The 23,987-nt window shown below is 41.2% G+C and overlaps 1 protein-coding gene across 9 annotated transcripts; it reads left to right on the forward strand.

Annotated features, from left to right (window-relative positions):
• The first annotated feature begins 38 nt into the window (after window positions 1-38).
• LOC310828001 (protein adenylyltransferase SelO-like) lies at window positions 39-23,754 on the forward strand. 9 transcript variants are annotated; one of them, XM_083704942.1, is made up of 21 exons: window positions 178-320; window positions 450-585; window positions 1,737-1,997; window positions 2,698-2,816; window positions 5,293-5,421; window positions 5,759-5,823; window positions 6,343-6,399; window positions 8,262-8,360; window positions 11,080-11,147; window positions 12,111-12,198; window positions 13,729-13,798; window positions 14,574-14,646; window positions 16,056-16,139; window positions 16,628-16,757; window positions 17,569-17,613; window positions 17,718-17,799; window positions 17,890-17,982; window positions 19,470-19,549; window positions 21,100-21,143; window positions 23,222-23,301; window positions 23,543-23,754. In XM_083704942.1, exons 3-21 carry the CDS (start codon window positions 1,784-1,786, stop codon window positions 23,663-23,665), a joined length of 1,743 nt encoding a protein of 580 aa, XP_083561068.1. In that variant the 5' UTR covers window positions 178-320; window positions 450-585; window positions 1,737-1,783; the 3' UTR covers window positions 23,666-23,754. The 9 variants fall into 9 exon arrangements, 8 of the variants coding, with proteins under 8 accessions (XP_083561072.1, XP_083561070.1, XP_083561068.1 ...); XR_014556586.1 differs by having other exon boundaries at window positions 212-346; window positions 21,100-21,147; XM_083704941.1 differs by having other exon boundaries at window positions 212-346.
• Window positions 23,755-23,987: the final 233 nt, after the last annotated feature.

Genomic DNA, 23,987 nt, shown 5'->3' on the forward strand with positions numbered 1-23,987 from the left:
CGCCTCCCCTCGCCGAGCAGCTGAGGCGACCCGGACGCGGAAATACCCGGCCTAGGCAGCGCGGCGGGAGATGGGCGAGAGAAGAAGGCTGCCCACGCCGCCCTCAGGCGCCGCCCCGGCCTGCAGCCCCGGAGCGAGGAGTGGGACTCTCCTGAGGGAGTGGCCGGCGGGGCGGGGGGCGGGGGGCCGCGCCTGCTGTGTGAGAAGGAGCCCGGCTTAGAGAAAGAGAAGGGGAGGAGGAAGGCCGCCTTGCTTCCCGCGTGTCTCTCCAGAAAAGCCGCCTCTGATTTTGCCGCGTTTCCTCCTGCGCCTTTAAGCAGGTGCGGCCCAGGCAGAGGTCCCACAGGTGAAGTTGATGCCCCCTACATCCCTCGGGCATTTAAAGGTTCTTCCTTTGTCGCCATTGCCTTGTTCTTTATAGGGACTTATTCCATATTTATTTCCCACAGGTGAAGTGGTCCTCTGGCTCCAGTGCTTTGGTGGCAGGAGGTGCTGATTCGCTCACTGAGTTTCCCCTGCCTTGTTGTGCAAAGAGCATAACAGAGCCTAGGATCAGAAGGTCGTAGTTCGAATCCCCGCAGCGGGGTGAGCTCCCGTTGCTCGGTCCCTGCTCCTGCCAACCTAGCAGTTTGAAAGCACGTCAAAGTGCAAGTGGATAAATAGGTACCACTCCGGCGGGAAGGTAAACAGCGTTTCCATGCGCTGCTCTGGTTCACCAGAAGCGGCTTAGTCATGCTGCACACATGACCCGGAAGCTGTCTGCCGGCTCCCTTGACCAGTAAAGCGAGATGAGTGCCGCAACCCCAGTCGGCCGCGACTGGACCTAACGGTCAGGGGTCCCTTTACCTTTACCCGACCCATATGGCTGGGTTTCCCCAGTCACTCTGGGCAGCTTCCAACAGGATATTAAAAACAAAAAAAAATTAAACATTGAAAACTTCCCTAAACAGGGCTGCCTGTCTTCTAAAAGTCAGATAGTTGTTTATTTCCTTGACATCTGGTGGGAGGGCATCCACAGGGCAGGTGCCACCACCGAGAAGGCCTTCTGCCTGGTTCCCTGTAACCTCACTTCTCGCAGTGAGGGAACCACCAGAAGGCCCTCGGAGCTGGACCTCAGGCTGAATGATGGGGGTGGAGACGCTTCTTCAGGTATACCGGGCCGAGGCTGTTTAGGGCTTTAAAGGTCAGCATCAGCACTTTGAATTGTGTTTTGAATTGAGGAGGGTTACAGGCATCCTTACTTTAAAGGTTCTTTCTTTGTGGCCCATTGTCTTGTTCTTATATTTGAGGACAAGTTGGACTTTTATTCCATATTTATTTCCTTCTTTGACGTTCTGCCTTTCCTCCAAAGGCAGCATGCATATACGGCTCTCTTCCTACTTCATTTTGTTCTCACAATGACTCTTGTGAGTTGAGTTAGGCTGAGAGAAAATGGATTACCTCAAGGTCTCCCAGTGAAGCTTCGTGGAGGAATGGGGATTTGAACTCGGGCCTTCCCACTCCCAAGTCCAGCAAAAGTTGCTGGTGGATGGTTGCCTCTATGATCTTGAGAACAAAGAAAGACTTTAAAAAAGAAAATTCCCAGGATCATCCTTTGCTGAATAATGTGAAATAATTTTCAATGGCTTTTTAAATATATATATAAAGGGAAGCATTGAAGGGCTATTTTCCTAAATGTGAAAGGTTTTGTGCTAGAACCGTGGCTTCACTGTAATTGTATTTCTCTCTTTTTTTAGTTCCGTAGAAAGTTGACACCTCATTAAGAAAAGTTCTAGGACTCAGTATGTCAAGGTATGGTGTTGCTCTGGCATTTCCCATTTGGTTAATGCTGGTGTGTCAGTCTGGATGCTGCCTCGTGGACTCTATAACCGCTGCAAGTGGTTTTAGCCATGTGCATGATTACATCAACAAATCAAGCTGGGATCAAGACTATTGTGAAAGAAAAAGAAAAGTATCTCATTTTGGTGGCTGGAGACTTTCCACAGAAAAATTCACAGGTACTTTTCAACTAGTGGTATACTAATATAATATTTTAATATGCATACAGCATATTAAAAAGAAAAACTGGGCAGAATTACTTGCAAATGTCACCTTATCTGGATGAACATTTTGCTTGATTACATAATTGCTGAACACCAGAGAGAATTAGCTGTGCTTAAGTTTCACCGGAACCAGAAAAAATTATTTTCGGGACCAATTGATTTAAATGTGATTTATATATGGGTCCCAAAAACTCAGATGGGCATAGTCTGTCATTTATTGTTGTCTCAGCCAACCTCCCGAATCTTCCAGCAACTGGAGAGAGGATCTTCTTTAATTTGCTGGGTACAGAGGAGATAAGAAACACTTTCTTTTCTTTTTCCAAACAACTGGGCAAATGCAAGCTTTGGGCAAGGGTGCTGCCAGGTGTTCTACTTAGCAGATGACTGGGACACTTGTTAGTGGCAAATGAGTTTTCAGCCACTGCTGCATTTAAGTGTGAGTCACTTTCCCTGTGTTGGAATCAACAGCGCTACTTTTTAATATATATTTCAAGTAGCAGTAATTCAGTAGCTAAAACTCTGTTGGTTTTCATTGTCAAAAACTCCACATCATTAGATGCAGTTTACAAACAGGAATCTGTTGTTTTTAGTCAAATGACTAATACAGCTAGTCCTCGGGAATGGTATGTGAAAATATTTTGCTTGTTCCTTTTAGCCACACTTCCCATTGATCATATTCAAGAGAATTATATTCGTGAAGTGCGAGACGTCATTTTTTCATTTGTCTACCCTACACCATTTAAATCCAGAGTTCTGCTTGTAGCTGTCTCAAAGGTTAGGCTTCATTTTATTTATTTGGAATTCCTCTAACTGTGTGATGCGAGGTTGCTGATTTGCAACTTTTAGAAAATATTAGGAATCTGTTGAGTACACAAAATTTAAGCTGCATAGCATATTGAATAGAATTATATTGCGGCCCAGTTTGCATTGGGTGTATTGAACTTCTACATTCATCATTCACTCCTTGCCAGAAAACTTTCTAGAACATTTGGGAAGATCCCTTAAAATTCCCCCACCTCTGTGCTGGTGGAACTCAGTGCATAGCACACTGGTGAAACTCAGTGCATAGGACGTAGGTGTGGAAGTAATTATTCTTTATCTTACAGAAGAGATCAAACACCACCCTTTTTTGTTCTTTCTCACCTCCCTTTTCACTTCAGATCAATGCCCCAAAGCTTCAAACTGAGTAATTTATTGAGTTTACTCAAGTCCAAAGCTCCAATGACACACGAAAGATTTGTACTGCATGTATTCCAGCTCAGAAACACCTCCGGGGTTCATGTGTTATTCCTGCCTCCTTCCCTTCTCATGCAACAGGCATGTCCAACTCCCAAGAGACTGCAATCTACTCCCACTATAAAAAAAAAACTGGCAGTGATCATCTACCCATTGGATTGACCAAAGTTGTTGAGCTTTTTGGGGGGAGGAAGACCCAAAGTTATGGCTACCAGATGTCCCCGTTTTCTAGGGACAGTCCCCGGATTTACAAATCAGTCCCTGGACAAAATCCGTCCCTGGAATGTCCCCTGATTTCATTTAATGTCCCCGGATTTACATTTTAAGTGTTGTAGATTTATTAGTAGGGAATGAATGAATGCATGATTGGTTCAACGGCACAAGACACATCATATGGGGACTTCCACCAAGGCAAAATGGCAGGCGCCACAGCAGCGAGTAGCTCCTAAAACCAGCCAGAGCCAGCTGTGCTACCCGGCTGGCTCTGGGCTGCTGAGACCGCCACTGCCAAGGGGGAACCGGGGACACCTGGTGTGTCAACTGGGGGAACCGCTGACCACCCCACCCCCCGTGACCCAAAACGAGCTGGTAGTGAGAGCGCCCGGCCACCTGCCCAGTGGCATTCTGGGGCCAGGAAAACCCCGGAGCTGACGCAGGGAGAAGGAGGAGAGGAGAGGAGAAGGAAGAGAGAGAAAGAGGAAGGAGAAAAAAGAGGGGAGCCCCGACCTTGCTGCTGCCGCTGCTTCTTCACTGAGGAAGAGAGGTAGGAGAGCACCGTGAGGACAAGGACACATGGCTGAGCCCAGGTCCGACTGAGCCTACTCCATGGCGACTAGTGCTCCAAGAGAGCAGGCTGGGGCCCAGAGGAAGGCCACGCGGCAGAAGAGACCACAGAAGAGAAGATATCACTTCTTAATATATTTTTTCATAATTTTTTTAAAAATAACTTTTTTCTCTCTTTTTTTTAAAAAGCATCCCCGGATTCTTTTTTTTTGAGGGAGGAAATTTTTTTTTAATGTATTTCTATTTTCTTTCTTTTTTGACCGGTAGATTGCAGTCAACCTGTTGGACATGCTTGTCATACAAGCACTGCACCTCTCTTCCTTGCAGTTCAGCACTACACCTGCATTGGAGTTTTCACCACAGTTAGCACTAAACCAGTTTGCAACCACAGGTGAAAAAAGGCTTTTTGAAAAGGTGTGATGCTAATCAGCATTGTTTCCAAAATAAAAGGGGAGGGGGAAAGGTCTGTATTAGAGGGGAAGAGGGGTGTGTGAGCCCAGTGAGTGCGCTCCCAATCTCCTTAATTTTTATGGGACCTGATTTACATATTCCACAAGCTGTTGACAGAAAGGATGCTATTCTTTTTTAACTATAATTACAACTAAGAGGAAAAGAAAAAGACTACACTGCTGGTGGAGTACAGAGAGGAGATGCCACATGGCTCTTTGGCAACTGTTGTGCTGAAAATGTGACATGAATTTCCATTTGAGTCTGGGTGCATCACTTTTTGTGTATTATAAGGTAAAGGGACCCCTGATCATTAGGTCCAGTCGTGGCCGACTCTGGGGTTGCAGCGCTCATCTTGCTTTATTGGCCGAGGGAGCCGGCGTATGGGTCAAGTGGCCAGCATGACTAAGCTGCTTCTCGCGAACCAGAGCAGCGCACGGAAACGCTGTGCTTTACAATTCTCATCCCATTAAGCCCACACAGTAATCCTATGAGTGAAGCTGAGGACACTGAACTTTAGCACTGGAGGTGCTCCAGTTTCTCACATAATTGCAAACCTATTGCAGTGACTTAATACAGTGCCCAACTGTTGCTAGCCTTGCCCTAAATAATAGATGGATTCAGCTCACTGTGTTCTTGATAAATAGAATGTGTGTTATGAGAGGAGGGAGGAGTAGCAGCTGGGGAGATAGATATAAAAAAATCACTAATTAAGTGGCATTTCCAACTATAAGGAATGTCTTTTGTATTCTAAGTGATTTCTGTGTTGTCATTCTCCATCCAGGAAGTCTTGGAAGATATTTTGGACCTGGATATATCCATCTCAGACTCAGAGGACTTTATACAGCTTGTCACTGGTGCAAAAATTGCCTTGGGATCTCTGCCTCTGGCCCACAGATATGGTGGCCATCAGGTCAATAATAAAACTTGCTCTATCTTACCTGAGCTTTAGTTCCTCTGCCTTGACTTACAGTCTGCAAATATTTCAGGAATTCCACCATCTCTGATTCCTATTATTGCCATACTTCTCTGTCATGATAGAACAGAACAAAATATAACTTGGCTAATACCGCTCCAATCTGTTGCTATGTCTCTGAAGCATGCTTGTAGGACATTTGCAGGACTTGTTTTTCTAACATGTTGAATCTCACCATCACCAGAAGATTTAGGAATGATTTTCCAGTTATAAATTTGCTGTAAATAATACCGAATAGTGACTGGGATTTTTTAATTTCTTCTTTCCTTGTTAGTTTGGTAGCTGGGCAGGTCAGCTGGGTGACGGAAGAGCCCATTTGATTGGTGTTTATACAAACAGGTACTGCATTCTTCTTTTTGAATAGTTGGTCTCTAAATGATATATGGCTGGCACTGATCTTTCAGAAAGTACATTAAGAAATATTACTGCTGATAATTAAAATACTTGGGCTGGAATAACTTACTGACCAAACACAAATGCTGTGATTTGCTGTTTGTTCTGATTTAAAGCTAAGGATCAGGTTTTGTGGCTGTCAAATCCCTGGCTCCAAATGAATTAGGTGCTGGTTTCTCACAGACACGCACTTTACACCCACCCTCATCAGCTGACATCACCATCCATCCAAGTGATTGGCAGGTGATTTTTTTTTTTTTTAGGGTAACCAAATTCATTGAGCTTTGTTGAGGTGAATTCCAAGACATGTCCTGGAAAATCAGGGTGTATGGGAGCCCTACCCAGCCCCTGATTTATAGTGTTCATGGCTAAGGGAAGATTTAAACCTGGGACTTCCAGGCTCACATCCTTACCTACTGCACTGTATCAGTTCTCAATATTACTAATGCCAATGGTTTTTTGCAGGTTTGGTGATAGCTGGGAACTGCAGCTGAAAGGTTCAGGAAGGACTCCGTACTCTAGGTTTGTCATGTGTTTTGTGTATTATTCTGTATTCACCCCTGATAGCTCTTGGTCTTGTTTCTGTTTGAAACCTTTCATTTCAATGGCCACCTTAAAAAACCATCCCAACCTCAAAGCACAAGATTATCTGTCTGCGTGAAATTGTAGCACGTAGCACCCCTTTGTTCAGGTCATCAGGAGCAAAAGAATTTTGTCTTATGTTTTGATGATCACGGGCATAACCTGTTTATTTATTTAAGAAGGACCAGATAAATTAATGGGGCCTAGGTCAGTTAGTCAGCATTAACCCTGATAGCTAGAAGGCAGCATACCTTTTAATGTTAACTACCGGGAGGTAACATCATACCAGTTTTGGGAAACTCTTACTGTCTTGCGTTGCCCAGGAATTAGGGGAAATCACATTAAGGCTGAGCAGAGAACTATAGGAGTCCCGAGGATTTTGGAGGATTTGTGGAGGTATGCAAGTTCTTTATGGTCTAGATATGTAAGTGGGGTAGGGCCAGGGGAGGGTGTAATGTAACACCTGATTTCATTTGAACATGTTTCTTAGGGTGATGTTAGTTGCGCACTTGCTATTTTTTTAAGAGCTGAAACTGCTATTCTCTGGTAGAAATAAGGATTCACATGCCACTTTTAAATTCCTGCTTTATATGATGCCTATGCCTGGGAAGAGGTTTCCAAATGTTTTTTGCTGAAACAAGTTTTAGCATGGCAAAATTAAAACATCAGGAGCTGGAAGATAGTTCAAATGATAAAGACCGCTTAGCAGTAAGTGGCGGTTGCAGCCCAGCGTGGGCCACAGTGGTGCCAAAGCATTCGCTGATTTCAGCTACACACCCAATGCCTATGCCAAGACCTACTTACATCAGTAATCAATAAAGTTGTGGCCTATTTAATCCCAAAGCGATAGTCCTGTGATTCTTTCCTCTTCTCACGTTAGCTTATGAAACCTAGCTTATAAAAATAACTACCACGCTTCCTTCTCTGCAAGCTCCCTGTTCTGTTTTGTACCACATGCTGTCTTCTAAATTGTGCAAAGCAGGGTAATTTGGGGGTGAATTGGACTTTCAGCTATTTGATTTTACCGGCCTGCATTTCCTGAGCATCGCTCAGATTCGCTCAGGGCCTACGGTGCCAAACATTACATGTAACTAAGGATAGGTAAATTGATGCCATCTTCGCAAGTTTTCTCTTTTCTGGAATTTCACATTAATCTACAAACTTTTTAAAAAAGGTTCTCTCAAAATCCATTTATAAACATGTATTTCCTATTTTTCCTACTTAAGAGGAGATCTTTAGCCCAGTTTTTAACTGGCTTTCTGTATAGAATTACATGGAATCATGGAGTAGGAAGGAACCACGAGGGACATCTAGTCCAACCCCCTGCAATGCAGGAATCTCCTGCCCAACACAGGACTCGTACCCACAACCTTGTTTTAAACTGTTGAATAGCATGTGCTTTTGTTTTCTTAATACACTTTTCTTGTTTGGTGATTGTAATATTTTTATTAGTTTTATAATTGTATACTTTATTGTTGTGATCCACCCTGGGACCTTGCAGTGAAGGACGGGTAATAAATCTAATAAATAAATATTATTTTTAAATATGTGTTTCGATGTGTTTAAATTTTCATGAAATGCATTGCAGCATTTGGAGAAATGTGAAGTCTGTGGATAGCTGATCCACGCATTAATCCGAGAGATGTTGATCATATCACTTCCTACAGGAAGTTGCCAAGATAAAGTTCCTCAATCATCCCTATATCAGAATTCCTTGCCCACTCAAGCATTTTCTTTTTTTTTCCTTTTCCTAATTCAAAAGGAAAGGGTATTGTTTATATTCCTAGTTATCCTCTCCATAGGAATGGGGACGGCAGAGCTGTGCTCCACTCTTCTGTTCGAGAATTCTTAGGAAGTGAGGCTATGCATTATCTTGGAATTCCTACAAGCAGAGCAGCAAGGTACTGTATCCATGTTTGTACTTTCTTTAGAATCTGATCTGATGCTTACTTGATTCCACTTACATCAGGAGGAGACCACTCATGTACGTTTTACAGTAAGTGTCTTGCGGGCTTTTTGGCTTGTGCCCGAGAAATCCAATCTGCCTTCTGCTCAATCTTTGTAAATATGAAGTAGATTTTGTTTGTATGAGTGTTGTGCTCACCTGCCAGGTACAGTGTGTGATGTAATTTCCGATGGGGCGCAATGTATTAATTTACTGCCATTTTGTGACCATCGTTTTGTTTAGCTTTTACACTTTTCACAAAGTTAAGAAGAGTTCGCAAACAGCAGCTCCGCGCTACTTCACTGCAACTCCATCTAATATTGCACTTACACCCTGTGAGATGCCTTGCTATTGTTGCCGAATTGTTAAGTATGTGATATTGCTGACATTTGGGGGGGGGCATTCAGTATGTGGTTATCAAGGCCCTTTCTGATTGCCTGTGCAGGTTTTTGGTTGCTGAGAACATGCAGAACTCTCTCCAGCATCAATCAGGAGACAACTTTTTGCTTGTAGAAGAGACTCTTTATAAATGACCTATTGGAAAACCTGCTTAATTGCTTCGGCAGAAGGTCTTGCAAACCCAGTGACTGATGCAAAACCCATGAGGCTGTCTGGATGAGCATGAAAGATTGTAGCAGTGTTACAACCCTTGTTGGAAGATGCTGTGACAGGCTGTTTCAAAGACAATAGCCAGCGTGAACTTGGTGTACCAAGTTCGCTGAGTTCAGGAGATTGCTTGGCCTTCGTGCTTAGCCTGCTGTTTTTGAAACTCTCGGTGTCCTGGTAAGGCCGTGTGGGGGAGGAGGGCAGTTCTCCAGAAAGCTTTCCAGACTTCTTTTCATAAATATTTAACTCAAATCACCCCAGCTGATCACTAGATTGCTGGCAATAGGAAGCCGTCATATCTCAGCTCTTACGGTTAATTGACAACGTTCTTGCTGAGTCTTGGCAGAAGTGTGGGAAAGAGCATGTAATTTATCCAAGAGCACCCTGGAGATGGGCCCGCTCTATTAGCTCTGTGTTCCTCTGTTGCCAACAGGAAGCTCCATTCACAGAGTGATGCTAGAAGGGAAAACATTCTTATGCGGAACCTTCATGCTTTGAAGATTGGGGTTTTTGGAACAGAGTACAGGAAGTCAGTGGAGTGAAGCAGTACACATGGTGTTGGGTGATGAATGTTCATAGTGTACTCCAGACCGATCATAGGATGCTTAAGCACTGCAGATGTCGGGAGCTGGGAGCAAGGAAGATGTTTTCCCCAAAACTTTAGCATTTGTTTTTAGGCATCTGTGATGACATCTGCCTCTATCTGCACCTGTTCTTATGAGACGTATGAACGGGTGCATCTACCAGTGTGCTTCTACGGCCAGAGAACTGGTTTTGAAAGCTCCAGAACTGGAAGTCCCATCTTCCTTATAGCTTCACTTGGAGGCCTTAGGCAAGCAAACTGCAAAACCAGGTCAGGAAGCAGCGCAAAGGCTGTGCAACGCCTTCCCGCTGCCCCCCAAGCTTGTGGGGCTGGCGGTGGGGGGAAGCGCTGCTTTCCCCCACTGCCAGCCTCAAAGACCAGACTCTCCTGGCTTCAGGGAAAGGAACCTGTAGCCTCCGGAATGCAGCGGGAACTCGCACTGCACTCCAAAGGCTTCAGGCGGCTATCCCTGAAGCCAAGGAGCCTGCATTCGCTCCATAGGACGCACACACATTTCCCCTTAATTTTTGGAGGGGGAAAAGTGCATCCTATAGAACGAAAAATATGGTAAGTTAAATAAGCAGGGAGACAATATACAGCCTTGCGTACTCCTTTCCCAATTTTGAACCAATCAGTTGTTGGCTAATCAGCTAGTTGGCTAATAGCATAGCTTGTGACAGCTGAGCTTGTTAGTTCTCAGGACCTTGTGTCAAAGAGTCCCTTCCTAAATCTCTCAGAGACTCAGCAGATACACATTCCTGGGGGTGATTAGTGTTGATGGCTCATTCACACCCATAGGTATCAGGTGTTAAAATACCACTAATCAACTTGGAGATGTTCCTTCCTGCAGATGCCCACGATAAGGATTCTCACTCCCACAGACAGCAAGTCTCCACTTAAAGCAACAAGAACGCATTCCCCATAAATCCTTTGGCCTTTGGTCTTCCCATAATATGGTCTTCCCATAACTTGACCAAAGTTTTGTCTACTAGAATTTCCTAGCTTCACTACAGGCAGTAATAATCATAAATGCAGGTAGTACCATCTCCCTTTGGTTTGCTCCTTCTCCTTCTGACATATGTTGCCAAACAACTTTTATTTGAATAGCCTGGATTGAAGACATTCATAACAGCTTGATAAGCAAAAAATAACAACGTTGAAGTGCTTTTTGCATAGTCACAGAAGTACAGGGTTCCTTGTGCCACCACATTTCCAACATCCTGTCTCTTCTGTGTGAAGGCTTGTATGAAGAAATGAAAACTGATAGGGCATCTGGCTTGCATGCAGATGGTCACAGATTCAGCCACTGGCACCTCCAGGCAGAGCTGGGAATGTTCCATGCTTGAAACCCTGAAGAGCTGCTCCCAGTCAGGGTAGGCAATGCTAGCTAGATTGACCAATGATCTGACTCAGTTTAAAACTGCTTCTTATGTCAAGCAACTTTAAGGTGTTTCATACTATCGGCTCATTTTCTCTTTTTGCACAGTTTAGTTGTGAGTGACGATGACGTGTGGAGGGATCGGTTCTACAACGGGAATGTTAAGAAAGAAAGAGGTAACTCCTGCATTTCAGATTACTATTTGAAATACTGTCATTGTATCAAACTCATTTATAAGAAAATACAAAACACGGTTATATAGGAAAAAGAAAAAGAATGAAGAAAGAAGAACCAAGAAGACCCTTTATCACATTTATGTTGTACAGTTCATATCATTTATCCACACATAGCAAGGCAGATTCCCCCAGCTCTCACCTGGGTCTCCCAGTCTCCCACCCTGAGAGATCCTTCCTACCCTGCCTTTTTTTTTGCAGATACTTCCCACCTCCAACTGTCTTGTTTCTGTGTGTGCCCTCCTTAATTCACAATAAAGGAATCTTGTTATAAGCTAAAAAGAAAAAAGAGCTCCTGTCTCCCTAACAATTATCTATAAAAACATTTATTCTAAATTTTTAACATATGCACTCCAGAATAATCACAGCTGGATTTAAAATCCAGTCTTTTTTTCCCCTTCAGCAAGATGGCACTTTACCTAGATTTCCCTCCCAAGCCAAGCTCTTAAGATTTTAACCACTCAGACAGCACAGTAGGGCTCTCACAGTAATTTTCTAATAATACAAATTAGTATTCATTCAGTTTCTATGTCCAGTTTCTTATAAATCCTTTTAAAAACAGTTCCAACAGATCTCGACCAAGCCATAATCCAATATTCTTGTCTGTTTTAGACTGTTTTGTTTGCTGACTTCTTTTCTGTATGCTACTGTTCTCTTATATTTGTCAGCTTTGAAAGTCATCACTTGGCAAAGCCATAGTTAAGATTAACCACAGTATAGAGTTCAGATGTATTGCTAACCTGTGATTAATCAAAAGTTTAAAAAGACAGCATGTACTGGCTCCATCCATTGACGTGAGTGGGCAAATCTACAAGCACAGAAGTTCTGAATGCAAATGGAAGCACATCTAGGGCTCTGGAACAGAGTGCATTTTTATTTATTGACATGCATATACTTGTATTTCAGGTGCTATAGTTCTGCGTGTTGCCAAATCATGGTTTCGAATAGGATCATTAGAAATTTTAGCTCATTCTGGAGAACTGGATTTGTTAAGGTTAGAATTAAAGTATTTATTTATTGGATCAGTTTTTACTTCTGGATAATTTAATAAAATAGTGGGGTTCTAAAAGGCTACATATGCACAGGGACCTTTCAGCCTTCCCCTTCTTAACACAGGCTTGTGCATCTCCTGAAAATCTGGCCCAGAAGATTAGTGGACTCTGTAGAGAGGCATTCTATGATGTACAGGGGACTGCCACCATATGGGAATATTGGAATATACACACACACTTGCATGGGGCAGTGCATGGAAATGCTTAGCACTCACACGCAGGCCTCTTTGGATCCTGACCAATATAAAAGTTGAAAAGAACTTCAGGGTTTTAGATAGTTCTTTGGCACACACACACACGTGTACCTGCATCCTGTTTTTAGGCAAGCAGGCATTGGATAGATTTGCAGCCCCCCAAAGTACTGATTTATGGGCACTGATAACATGCAATTCCATTTTAAATTATGGAATGCCTTTCACAATACAGAGTTATTGTAAAAAATGTGTATGGCAAATATTTTTCCCTGTATAGAGGCCATTGCATATACTTGATACTATGTTTCCCATGAGTCAGTGTTGAAATAAGCATTTACAACTACTGCAAATTATTGTATGGCCTGTGAAGTCACTGATATTATTGGGCTTTTTAAATGAGATACTAAAGGGCTCGCATTCATCCACTGGGTTTTTTTTTTTAAATAGCACAGGCGTCCCCCTCTCTCCTCCAACTCAGCGCCATTTCAGTTGCGTTTTACAGCTCCTCTCAGTTTCAAAAGTCTTTTGTCATGCTGCAGTTCAAAAACATCCAAGTCCAGAACACCCATAGCCAAGTGGAACAGATTGAGCACTTGGATCCTGACCCAAAACATTTTGTTCAACTGTATATGGATTGTTGCATGGATTCAAACATAGAAGGCTAGAAAATTTCCAAGAGCCAGCATCAGATTTTCAGGTGCCAGTCTTGTACAAGGAGTGGGAAAATGCAAAACATTTAGTTGATAGTTCAGTAGTATAAAATGTAGTGCTAGCAGGCACCTGGGTGTTAACTCTCAAAAGTCTCTAAAACCACACTGCTGTTCCATCCCAATAAGATATAAAATCTCACTTGAGGGAACCACATGTGGCTAAAAACTTAGTATGGACTTGCAATCTGGCTATAGAAAAAATGCTTCTTATTAAAGAGTGTATACAGTGGTACCTCGGGTTAAGTACTTAATTCCTGAACCTGAAACTGTTCTTAACCTGAAGCACCACTTTAGCTAATGGGGCCTCCCGCTGCACGATTTCTGTTCTCATCCTGAAGCAAAGTTCTTAACCCGAGGTAATATTTCTGGGTTAGCGGAGTCTGTAACCTGAAGTGTATGTAACCTGAGGTACCACTGTTTTTCCTACAACCCAATTTAACTTTGGTAGGTAGGCGTAGGCACCTAAATGAATATTTCCAAGTATCAGATATAATCTTAAACAGAGTAATCCCTTCAGTGTTGTTTCGAAATTGTCTTTGATGGAAGAAACGTTTCGTTTGTAATTTAGGATGCTGTTAGACCATATCATAGATGAGCACTTTCCATCAATAGACATGAATGATTCAAACAGATATCTGGTAAGTCTTTTTGCTTCTGTGAACATAGCAACGGCAACAACAAAAGAAGAATATGTAATCTATGATTTATTGACAAATCCAAACTTGCCTTCAAATTAAAAAGCCATTAGAACTTAGTGTATGCTGTCTATTATCTCTGTTTAATATGTATTTAGCAATAACATATAAAGAATGCAAAAGTGACATCATCTCTATCCAGGAGGTTTACAGTTTATGTGCCACACCAGACATGATGTGGGAAAAGCATGATCAGTTTCATCTTGTTTATTTATTTTTATTACAAACCCCATTTAGCCCTTTGAAGAATGTGGAAGTAGCACTGGGGGGGGGGGGGAGAGATTGTTTAACTTCATTTTGGACACTGCTTTCTCAGGGCTCATCCACATTCTCTTTGTCCTGTTCCCGCTACCCTACCCCAATTTGTCCTGTGATTTCTAGACACAGGAAACCTGTCTGACAATTGTTCCAATTCTGTGGTAAACAGCAGGTCTTTTCAAGGAAAGCTGCAGGACAAAAGGAAAACCTATTGGACCTGAGCCTAGAAATTATGGGACACGTGGAAGTGTAAATGACCCCCCAGTCTCGGCTCCTTCTTCCCCCGTGAAAAGCAAAAACCCTGCTCTTAGTTTTCCTGGGACTGCAGAACTGAAGGGCAACACAGCTCCACGTTGTGTCTAAACCACTCTTGAAAAATATATTTGTACGTTTCACCATCTTGGGCCCTGCACAATTTTCTTAAAGCAACTTTCATGGAAAAAATTGTGTTTGATTTCAGGCCTTCTTCTCTAGAGTAGTGTCTGAGACTGCAGGTCTGATTGCCTTGTGGATGTCGGTAGGCTTTGCTCATGGTGAGATATGTTTTTGGTACTGTGTTGTTGCTTTGTGAGTGAAGGGTATGAAATATTTAGATTCTGTTAAAAAATACAAACAGGGTGTAGTCTCCCCCCCCCAAAAAAAAACCCTACATAGTGAGCCTCATAGAGAGCCAGTGTGGTGTAGTGGTTAAGAGCGGTAGTCTCGTAATCTGGGGAACCGGGTTCGCGTCTCCGCTCCTCCACATGCAGCTGCTGGGTGACCTTGGGCCAGTGACACTTCTTTGAAGTCTCTCAGCCCCACTCACCTCACAGAGTGTTTGTTGTGGGGGAGGAAGGGAAAGGAGAATGTTAGCCGCTTTGAGACTCCTTAAAGGGAGTGAAAGGCGGGATATCAAATCCAACTCTTCTTCTTCTTCTTCTTCTTCTTCTTCTTCTTCTTCTTCTTCTTCTTCTTCTTCTTCTCTTTATAATGAGTCAGATCATTGGTCCAGTACGGTCTACACTGACTACCAGTTGCTCTCCAGGACTTCAACAAAGGTCTCTCCTAGCCTTATCTGGAGAAGTCGGGGATTAACCCTGAGATCTTTTACATGCACAGTCACAGCCTTTTCTTACAAGCTGGCGACTGGCTGGCTCCTCATTCCTGAAGTGTGTGTGTGTGTATTTATTAGTTGTTTTCAGCCATTTTGGGACACACATCGGGACGGTGTCAAAATGGTCGACTAATTATGTGAATAAACCAGATTTGCGTGGAATAAAACTAAATTAAGAAAAATATTGGACTGGATTCAACATAAGCTAGTTGTAGATAGGGGTCCATTGAAATTAGTGGGATTTAAGTTCATATTGACTTATCTTTTCACATTTATTTTTATGTGACTTTAAGCTGTTTACAGTTCAGGAAAATACAACATTGTCCTTTTCTAGCAAGGTTGGAAAAAAGTATCTATTGTAAAATGGGATTGTACCTCAAATACAATGTTTGCAAAAAACATACTGCTCATTCCATGTAGAACTATGTAATAAGAATAATTTATTTTTTATATGCCCCTGCATTTGACTGGGTTACCCCAGCCACTCTGGGCAGTTTAACTGTAATAGTAAACTATGGAATGGAGGAATGAACCTGGTTTCCAGACTGTAATTCCTGGAGAAATCTTTCAGATGGTAACACACATTTCATTTATATGAAATCAGCATTTTCTGGGATATGACATCATGCTGTTTAGATGGCAATGTTGGTCAGATTTGAGACTGTTTTTATTATGGATGCATGCTTTTCTTTTGTGTGCATGTAGTGATAGATAGATAGATAGATGATAGATAGTTTTTGTTTTTTATTTTGTATTCTTTTTATATTGCATATTGTGTTGTAAGCTGCCTTATGTTCCAGTATGGAGGAAAAGCATACCTAAAATAAATAAATGTTGTTTCATTTTTAGGTGTGTGCAATACAGATAATTTCAGCCTGTTAGCCATAACTATAGATTATGGTCCATTTGGTTTTATGGACTCTTATGACCCAGGTATGTATAGCCTAAGTGAATGCAGTATTATTTTGGGGATATAAAGTATTAAATAATTTAAAAATTACAGAATTTGACCGGATCTGTATGCATTCACTTATAATGCATTGTTTCTTTAATTTCTGGGCTTTATACGGATTTGAGCAGTAAAAGGATTTAATAGGATTGGAAGAAGTGGAGGAGAAAGGTCAAGGAGATGGGAGTAAGAACTGCTGTTGTGAAGGATTTCTGTTTTGTTTTTCTGCATTTGAAATAAGAAAATAACTTATTGCCATCTTTAAACTTGTATGCTGACAATGTATCCTTTCCTTTGGCAAATATCAGATCTTGGCTAATCCAGTGTAAACTAATATCCTGGTGTTTAGAGACTTCTATGCAAAATATTTTAGTGCCTACAGGACTTTTTGTTAGTTGGCATCAACACGAAATACGAGTTTACTCAAATATGTTAAGGTTGGTTGTTTATTCTGAATACTTCTTTGTTTCAGATTTCGTCCCAAACACATCTGATGATGAAAGACGGTATAAAATAGGAAACCAGGCAAAAGTGGGGCTGTTTAATCTGAACAAGCTGTTACAGGCTCTAGACCCTTTATTGGCTCCCAGACAAAAGCAGCTGTAAGTAATCCTTAAAAGTGTCTTCATGCTTAAAAGAGCTTGTGAGATGAGACATTCTTTAATGACCATATGTGCTAAACAAAAAAGGAGGGCTTTTGGGAAGTGGGGAGTTTGTTTTTTAAAGCGAATTATTATTATTATTTAGACCATGCTTGGCTTGCAAAAAAAAAAAAAAAAAGGAAAATAAAAGATGGCCTTTATGATGGGTGGTAAACGGTCTCTACATAATCACAGAGGTTTTTTTTTTATAAACTGGGCCCCAGAATTGTTGCTATCAGCCAATCTGGGAAGACAAAAAAGAAACATCAGAAAGCCAGGCAAATCCAGGAGGCAGTTTTCATGCTAAAGGTTGTTGGCTGTGGGTTTGAGAGCCAAGAGGAAAAGAGGTCTTTAGATCACTAGTATTGTTATACGTTATGTGGCTGAAATGCTGCATTGGTTTTTCTAAGAAGAAAAGCCCAAGTGGCCTCATTATAATGAGATGTCACTACCTGGTGTGATAAGCAGTCAACATGTTAATACTCCCCTACCCCTTTACATTTACTGACTTGCATGTGCCAGATCTTGCAATGTAACAGCTTCACTCATTATATAATAGTGGCAACAACAAATTAAATGTGAAATGTATCTCATGTATTGTTTGGAAAATATGCAAAGACAAAAAAGCGCAATTCAGTTGCAAAGTAATGTGTTTCCCTTCAGAATAACAATATAACATTTCTGATTTCTTTAAAAGAATTACAAAACAGAATTATAATCTATGGGTTTTATACAAGTCTAATTATTTTGCTGCAACATTTTCTCTTAATAGGGCTTCTCAGATACTTGGGGAATACCCAGAACAGTATTATAAACGGTATGTAATTGTTGGAACCCATCATTTAAAAAGATGTCAGCATCTTAATTTTCAAAGAGTCTCTAGTTTTGTAATATTAATACATTTATTTCCTTAACTTGCAGCTTCACAGAACTATTCAAAGCAAAATTAGGTCTCCTAGGCGACAATGAGGACGATAACTATTTGATTGCATTCCTTCTAAAAGTGAGTTTCTTTCCTTGGTTAAATATTTGAGTCGCCCTTTGACAGAAGAACTAAAGCTGAAACTGACAGAAGTCTTTTAATGTTTATTAGCTCATGGAAGATACAAAAGCGGATTTTACAATGACTTTTCGGGAGCTCAGTGAGATTTCAGAAGACCAGCTGAAGAGCATCAGCATTCCTAAGGTATTTGAGGATACATGTGAATGGTCCTTAAACTTGAAAACATCATAATGACATTAAGAGAAAATGCTCATTATTCTTTTAAGATTAAATTGTGAAAGTAGGATTGGTTGGAGACTGAAACTGAAATTATGTACAGGGCTGGGTGAAAATGACTGGTTGGATACTGGGTCCTGCTTGTTTGTTTTGGGAAGAAAAGGATAGCTGAGCTTAGTAAAACAGCTGCATGTTCCACTGTGGACATTTTTCAGTCTCTGTTTCCATGGCAGCACATCATGCAGGAATCTGATAGGTAAGCCAAATGGTGGGGGATGGACAGACCATCATTTGCAATGACAGCTATTACGAAGATTTTGAAGGGTTTGAGAACTTATTTTTGTTAACTCACCTTGATCCCATATTTTGGTAGTGTGTTTCTATTAATAGGTTTAGAATAGATTGGTCCCACAAGGTACTGAGCCTTCACCTTGTCTTGATTCTACTTGCCCAGTGCAAAGCTATTTGTACATTCACCTCCATGCTAGATGGACTCTACAAAGGAATGCACAGTCTCGCCATTAGGAAGAACAGAGTAATCCCTCAGTGTTGAGGAGCTTGAACTGTGGGCTGTTGGGGCACATATTGTCCCAGCACGAGTTTCTGTAGCTCAGCAGAGTGTAGAGGTTCATATAAGTCTCTGCAACCTGGGAATGTGCCTAAATCTCACTTCAACACATGGCCTGACATGTTCAACAGAAGGATAAAGAATATTTTGTTTACATGTTCTGTTTGAGGGAAGTCACTATCATTGGTGGTGTGAAAGATGGAGCATGGGATAGCCCTGAGGATCACTCCCAGATGATAAGCTTTGTGATGCCAGATGTAATATCCTGCATGGTTAAAAGATGACCTGTTCCCAAACAAGGATTTTATATATATTGAGAGAAAAATAAGCACAGCTTATTCTGTTTTTTTGTGGAAAGAATTTGCCGGTGGCAAGTTATGTTCCCTTGCAGATAGTTCTTATTTCCAGAGAGGATCAATGGCCGAAATCCAGCACAGATATTGCAAGAATCATAAATCAATCCATCTTCCTTGCAATAAGTTTTGCTTCCTTCCAAACCAGCATGTTTGACATTCATATACAGTATCCCAAAACAATTGGGATGCCTTCTTGTATGTCTTGTATGCCTTCATTTGATTTATAGGCAGGTTTCCAAAATATTTAAATTACTTATTCTGGGGAACTATTTTTTGCTACTGTGTGATTTTTGCCTAGTGAAATGATTCCCATAGCTTATAAAACACAGAGAAATCACAGTTCCTGGCTTAAGGAACAGATTTTACCTTAGCTTGGTGCAGTGCTGTTGTAGATTACCAGAAATATTTGTGGAGAGTATATCACTGCTATATGCTACCCAAACTGCTGCTTGTTATCCATATATTGGGAAGTGATGTGTGTATTATTATTGATGTTAAGTAATAGTGTGTGATCAATTATTTCCATGTAGGAATTTTGGGCTCTGCAAGATGTGGCTAAACACAAGCTTTTTTCCAGCTGGGTTGTGTTGTACCTCTTGAGGTTAAAAAGGTAAAGCAATGCAATTGTGGACACTTACAGGTGGAGGGAATTTCAAATTTCACTGGATCCCCCCTTCCCCCTTCCAAATACCTTATCAGGATCAGAACAGTTGTGCCACTAACTCAGCACTCATCTTTCTATAATGGCTAGATATTAGCATTGAAGAAAAAATAATCCTAAAATGTGTTTCTCCTCTGTGAAAATAATGCAGTTTTGATTTATTTTAAGTGAATGTGTAAAACTGAAAAATATATGCATCAGATATCTTTATATCAGATGATCATACTCATTATTGACGGGTTGGTCCTTTGATTTCTCCCAACCCTGGTAAAAACACACACAAATTCTAACCCAATTAATGCAAGCAGAAGAAATTCAATTAAGCAAACTTAGTAGTAATATGAGAATGTTGAAGAGCTAGGATGGGAGGTGGGGAAGTGCAAAGAAATAATACCAGTGGGGCCAATCTTCCCCTTGTCCCACTGTGTTATTGAAGTTCTTGGTTGGGCTTGCAATAACTCCTGTCTGAAATCATGGTAGTTTTGTAGCATTGTCAGTGTACTGTGCTAGACTGACCAATGGCCTGACTGTCTATAAGGCAACTTAGGGTTTTGCTGATAATACCCTTTGGTCTATCCATGCCAGTCATCAAATCCATATAAAAGGATCTGTAAGAAAAGCATCCCTCATGATTCTCCCCTCCCCAACCGCCCAGATTTACAAATCTGAGCATTTTCCTTCCCAACAATTGATACATATTTTTGGAGTTGCCTTTCAGTGGGCAGTGCATGTTCAAGTCTGTGCATTGTGTATTAAGTGTTCTATGTATTACTTTGAGACTTCTGTATGAAATAGACTGAATATTTAAACCAGTAGATTCCATAGGCATATTCAGTGCTTTTTCTGGGGGTACACAGGGGTACCCATACCCCTAAATATTTTGTGAATCTTTGTACTTTTGTCCATTTACTGTATTTATTTTTTCCGATTTGAACTATAAAATGGTGGGTTTCTTGAGCCAAAATGAGAGTACCCCTAAATATTTTTAAAGAAAAAAAGCATTGGGCATATTCCATGATCATCAGTTTCTGGTCATGAAGAATATAAACTGTTGTGAAACCTGCATAATTCATTTTTCCATACTTTATAATGATGTATTTTTGTGAATACTTTATTAATGCTTTTTAAAAAAATATATAGCAAGCAGTGTATCAGTTAAATGCAGAATTGTAGACATGGGACAGAGGCTGTGGTTCAGACGTAACAATCTTAGTAAACCATGATTTATTGAGATCAGAGCCTTATCAAGTATCCTAGTTAATAAGTCAAGCTTTAGCCACGGTTTTCCAGTTCAGGTGTAATGCCGAATGTGATTGAAACAAACAATAATGGAAGCACTAAGGCTGCTGAACAAGGGGAAAGACAAAGGAGAAGTGCATGATGCTTATTCTCAGTGTAATAAACCATAGTTTATCCACCTGAGTTCAATATGTTTGAACCAGCCCAGAGCAAGAGGCACAAACTAATCTTCATGACCCTGTTTTGTGTGTATAATATAGGAACCCAGGTGATTCTGATTCCAAGCGAAGCAAAAGAATGACGAGTGAGTGAGTCAATAATTTATTTTCTTCTCAGCAATTAAGTCGCATGCCCTTCCTGTAGGCCAGATATTTCTTTCAATAATTGCTTAACTGATGTGACATTACATTTGGTTTCCAAGCACCTTAAAGTAGACTCTTGTGATTTCCATTCCCTGAGGGCAAACCCGCCTCCCCCCCATTCCTGAGTTCCCACACACTTTACACCCATGTAGAATATGCCATGTGTGCAGTAGATATCAGGCTGGGACTTAGTGTGCTAACATATCACATATACCATATACTTGTTTCCCTAGAGCTAACTCTGCTGGGGTGGGACTTGAAAACCAGTAGCCCCTTCCTCTAGGCTCTCTTGAGACAGAAATAATTGCCAGTTTGGGGAAAGTGAGCGATTTTACAAGAAACCTGCCTCTGTGGCACACCAGTGTAGATCTGGCGTGAGGCACCGTTTGCCTTCCAGATTTTGTTGGACTACAACTCCCATGAGCCCCAGCAAGCACGGCTAATAGTCAGGGATGATGACCAGCAACACATGGCGGTCCAAAGACTCCCCACACAATCTTTATCCTGCTGTGTTCACAACCATACTGCCACCAGTTTGGTTTTCTGGGCTTAGTGATTTGGTTATAAAAACTCATCTAGCAAGAGCTTTGCCTGGCATCTTAGAGAGCACTGCTGGATGAGGTACACTGGACTGGATGGATCACTCAGTTCATGACTCCTTATAACTTTGTCACTCGAGCTCCTAAGCCTGAATAACTCCAGATTTTCTGCACTAATTATTTCCCATGGGCTAAGGTGGTAAACATAAGAGTTGGTTGGTTGATTTATTTGAGCAGCACTTTGAAGCATTTGGGAAAATAGCTTTGAAAAGGAAAGCCTCATATAGCTATCATTATGCTACATCAACATGTGCCTCTTAATGCTGCTTACCATATCGGATATAAAAAGAAACAGATTTGTCTTTCATCTCCAAAATTCATTCATCTGCCCTGCTGGCCCTGAAGAATAACAGGACTTAAAACACAGATAGTTGAACAAGCACCATCAGGTATATATTAATGTTGTATATTAATGACATTAATCTGCCAGGATTGCAGGCTTGTATTGGTTTTTCATTCCATATCAGCTTCAGGATTCCTCTAGGATCCTGGAATACCTCCAGGATCAGAGGCATTCATCATATCATAGGGAACAATTGCAACAGAGGGTGGTTGCTCCCATGATTGGCTTCTGGGCTTTGCGTAGGCATCTGTCCCAATATTACCAGACACGCACTTGAAGTCTCGGTCTGTTTACAAGAATCTCCACTGATCCCACAATTCAGTGTAAACCTCTTCGTAGATGAGCATTTATTGTTCTGGTGGATAGATTTGGTGGTTTCATTTTCAAATGCTGTCTAACTTCTAACCCTAACCAGTTTGAGACAAGTTGGAGAAAAAAAATAAGGCTGTTTCAGAGCCCCTCACCCCATCCAGGAGCTGTAACAAATCTTTGGTTGTGATTATGTTCCTTCCAAACATTTGTTACATACACCGTGAACATTCTCGAGTGCCTTACTTGTTAAGTTTTAATTTAAAGGGATTTGAAAGTGGACACCTTCGAACTTCTCTTTCTTTGACAAGTTTCTAATGGTGGAAAAACAAAAGGTGCATTCTTTTGCTTGTTAAGAATGGGAAATCAGTGCTACTTTTGAAAAGTAAAGTTATATAAAAATTGTATAACCTAGAAATAAGGATTGAGGATGAAAGAAGCCTATCATAAATTGTCACCTTTTAAATATTTCAGATTCAGGAAAATTTGGGAACACTCTTTTCCTGCACTAGTGCAGCTGTAAGTTGTTGTGTTGTGATAATACAGGCAATTTCACACTTAATTCTAGGCACTCTGAAAGTAGCAGGGTGGTGAAGGAGTTGTAAGCACGAATTTTTCTTCCTGTTTTAATGTCCATTTCTTTCAGATCTTTAATTACTTCCTTATATCGGTGTTAAGAAAAGATGTGGATGTCAGTATAATAAATCTCAAGAGAAAAGCCCCTGCTGATTTTTTATATGTGCAAATAGATTCTTATTTTTGGCTACAGGTATAAATCCTAGGTACGTGCTCAGAAACTGGATGGCCGAGTCAGCTGCGCAAAAGGCAGAAAGGAATGACTTTTCTGAGGTATCTTGCTAACTTGCTTTGACTTTTTATGCTCAAGAGACTAAAGATACAGTCATCAAGGAATAGAAGCATAAACTCTACAAACCGTTGAGTGAAAAAAACCACTTAATTGTAACCTGTGTAGAAGAGTGTATATAATCATAGAATTGCACAGTTGGGATGCCAGGGTTTGTTCTGTAGTTTTGTCTGTGTATAATGCTTTTTAAAAATAATAATAATAATAATATCGTTTTACTTTCAGGTCCACCTCTTGCAGCAGGTTTTGCAACACCCCTTTCAGAGGCAGGCAATGGCTGAGAGAGCTGGTTATGCACAGCGCCCCCCCGCTTGGGCTAAAGACATTAAAGTCAGTTGTTCATCTTGATGAAAAGAAACTGAGATCAAGATTAAATGAAGGGGTATAGCCTTCAAGTAACACCAAACGACAATAAAAGGACACATTTAAAATTTTAATCAATCATGCACTCTGCTCCTATTCCTGTTGTGTCATTCAGTGGCTCAATTCTCCTCTTCCTCTTGCAAGATCATCCTGTTTTGGCTATACCCCTAGTATGGCCAATTACTGAACAATGTTGCCCAACCACTTCTATGTAAAATTAGCTGCCTTCTGCATTTCCTGGTCAGAAGATCAGTGGCTCCTGCAATTCCTGCAGTCTCCATTTCTCACACTTGAACTCAAGGATTTA

The sequence above is a fragment of the Podarcis gaigeae genome (genome assembly GCF_964106915.1).
Source record: "Podarcis gaigeae genome assembly, chromosome: 12".
Classification (NCBI taxonomy): Eukaryota; Metazoa; Chordata; class Lepidosauria; order Squamata; family Lacertidae; genus Podarcis; species Podarcis gaigeae.

Excerpts from the sequence above, each read along its gene's own strand:
- LOC310828001 (XM_083704944.1), top strand. The coding sequence starts at position 1,784 with ATGTCAAGGTATGGTGTTGCTCTGGCATTTCCCATTTGGTTAATGCTG. Across the intron at positions 1,998-2,697 it reads TTCCACAGAAAAATTCACAG|CCACACTTCCCATTGATCAT; the intron begins GTACTTTTCAAC and ends TGTTCCTTTTAG. Across the intron at positions 14,647-16,055 it reads GTCGGTAGGCTTTGCTCATG|GTGTGTGCAATACAGATAAT; the intron begins GTGAGATATGTT and ends TTTCATTTTTAG.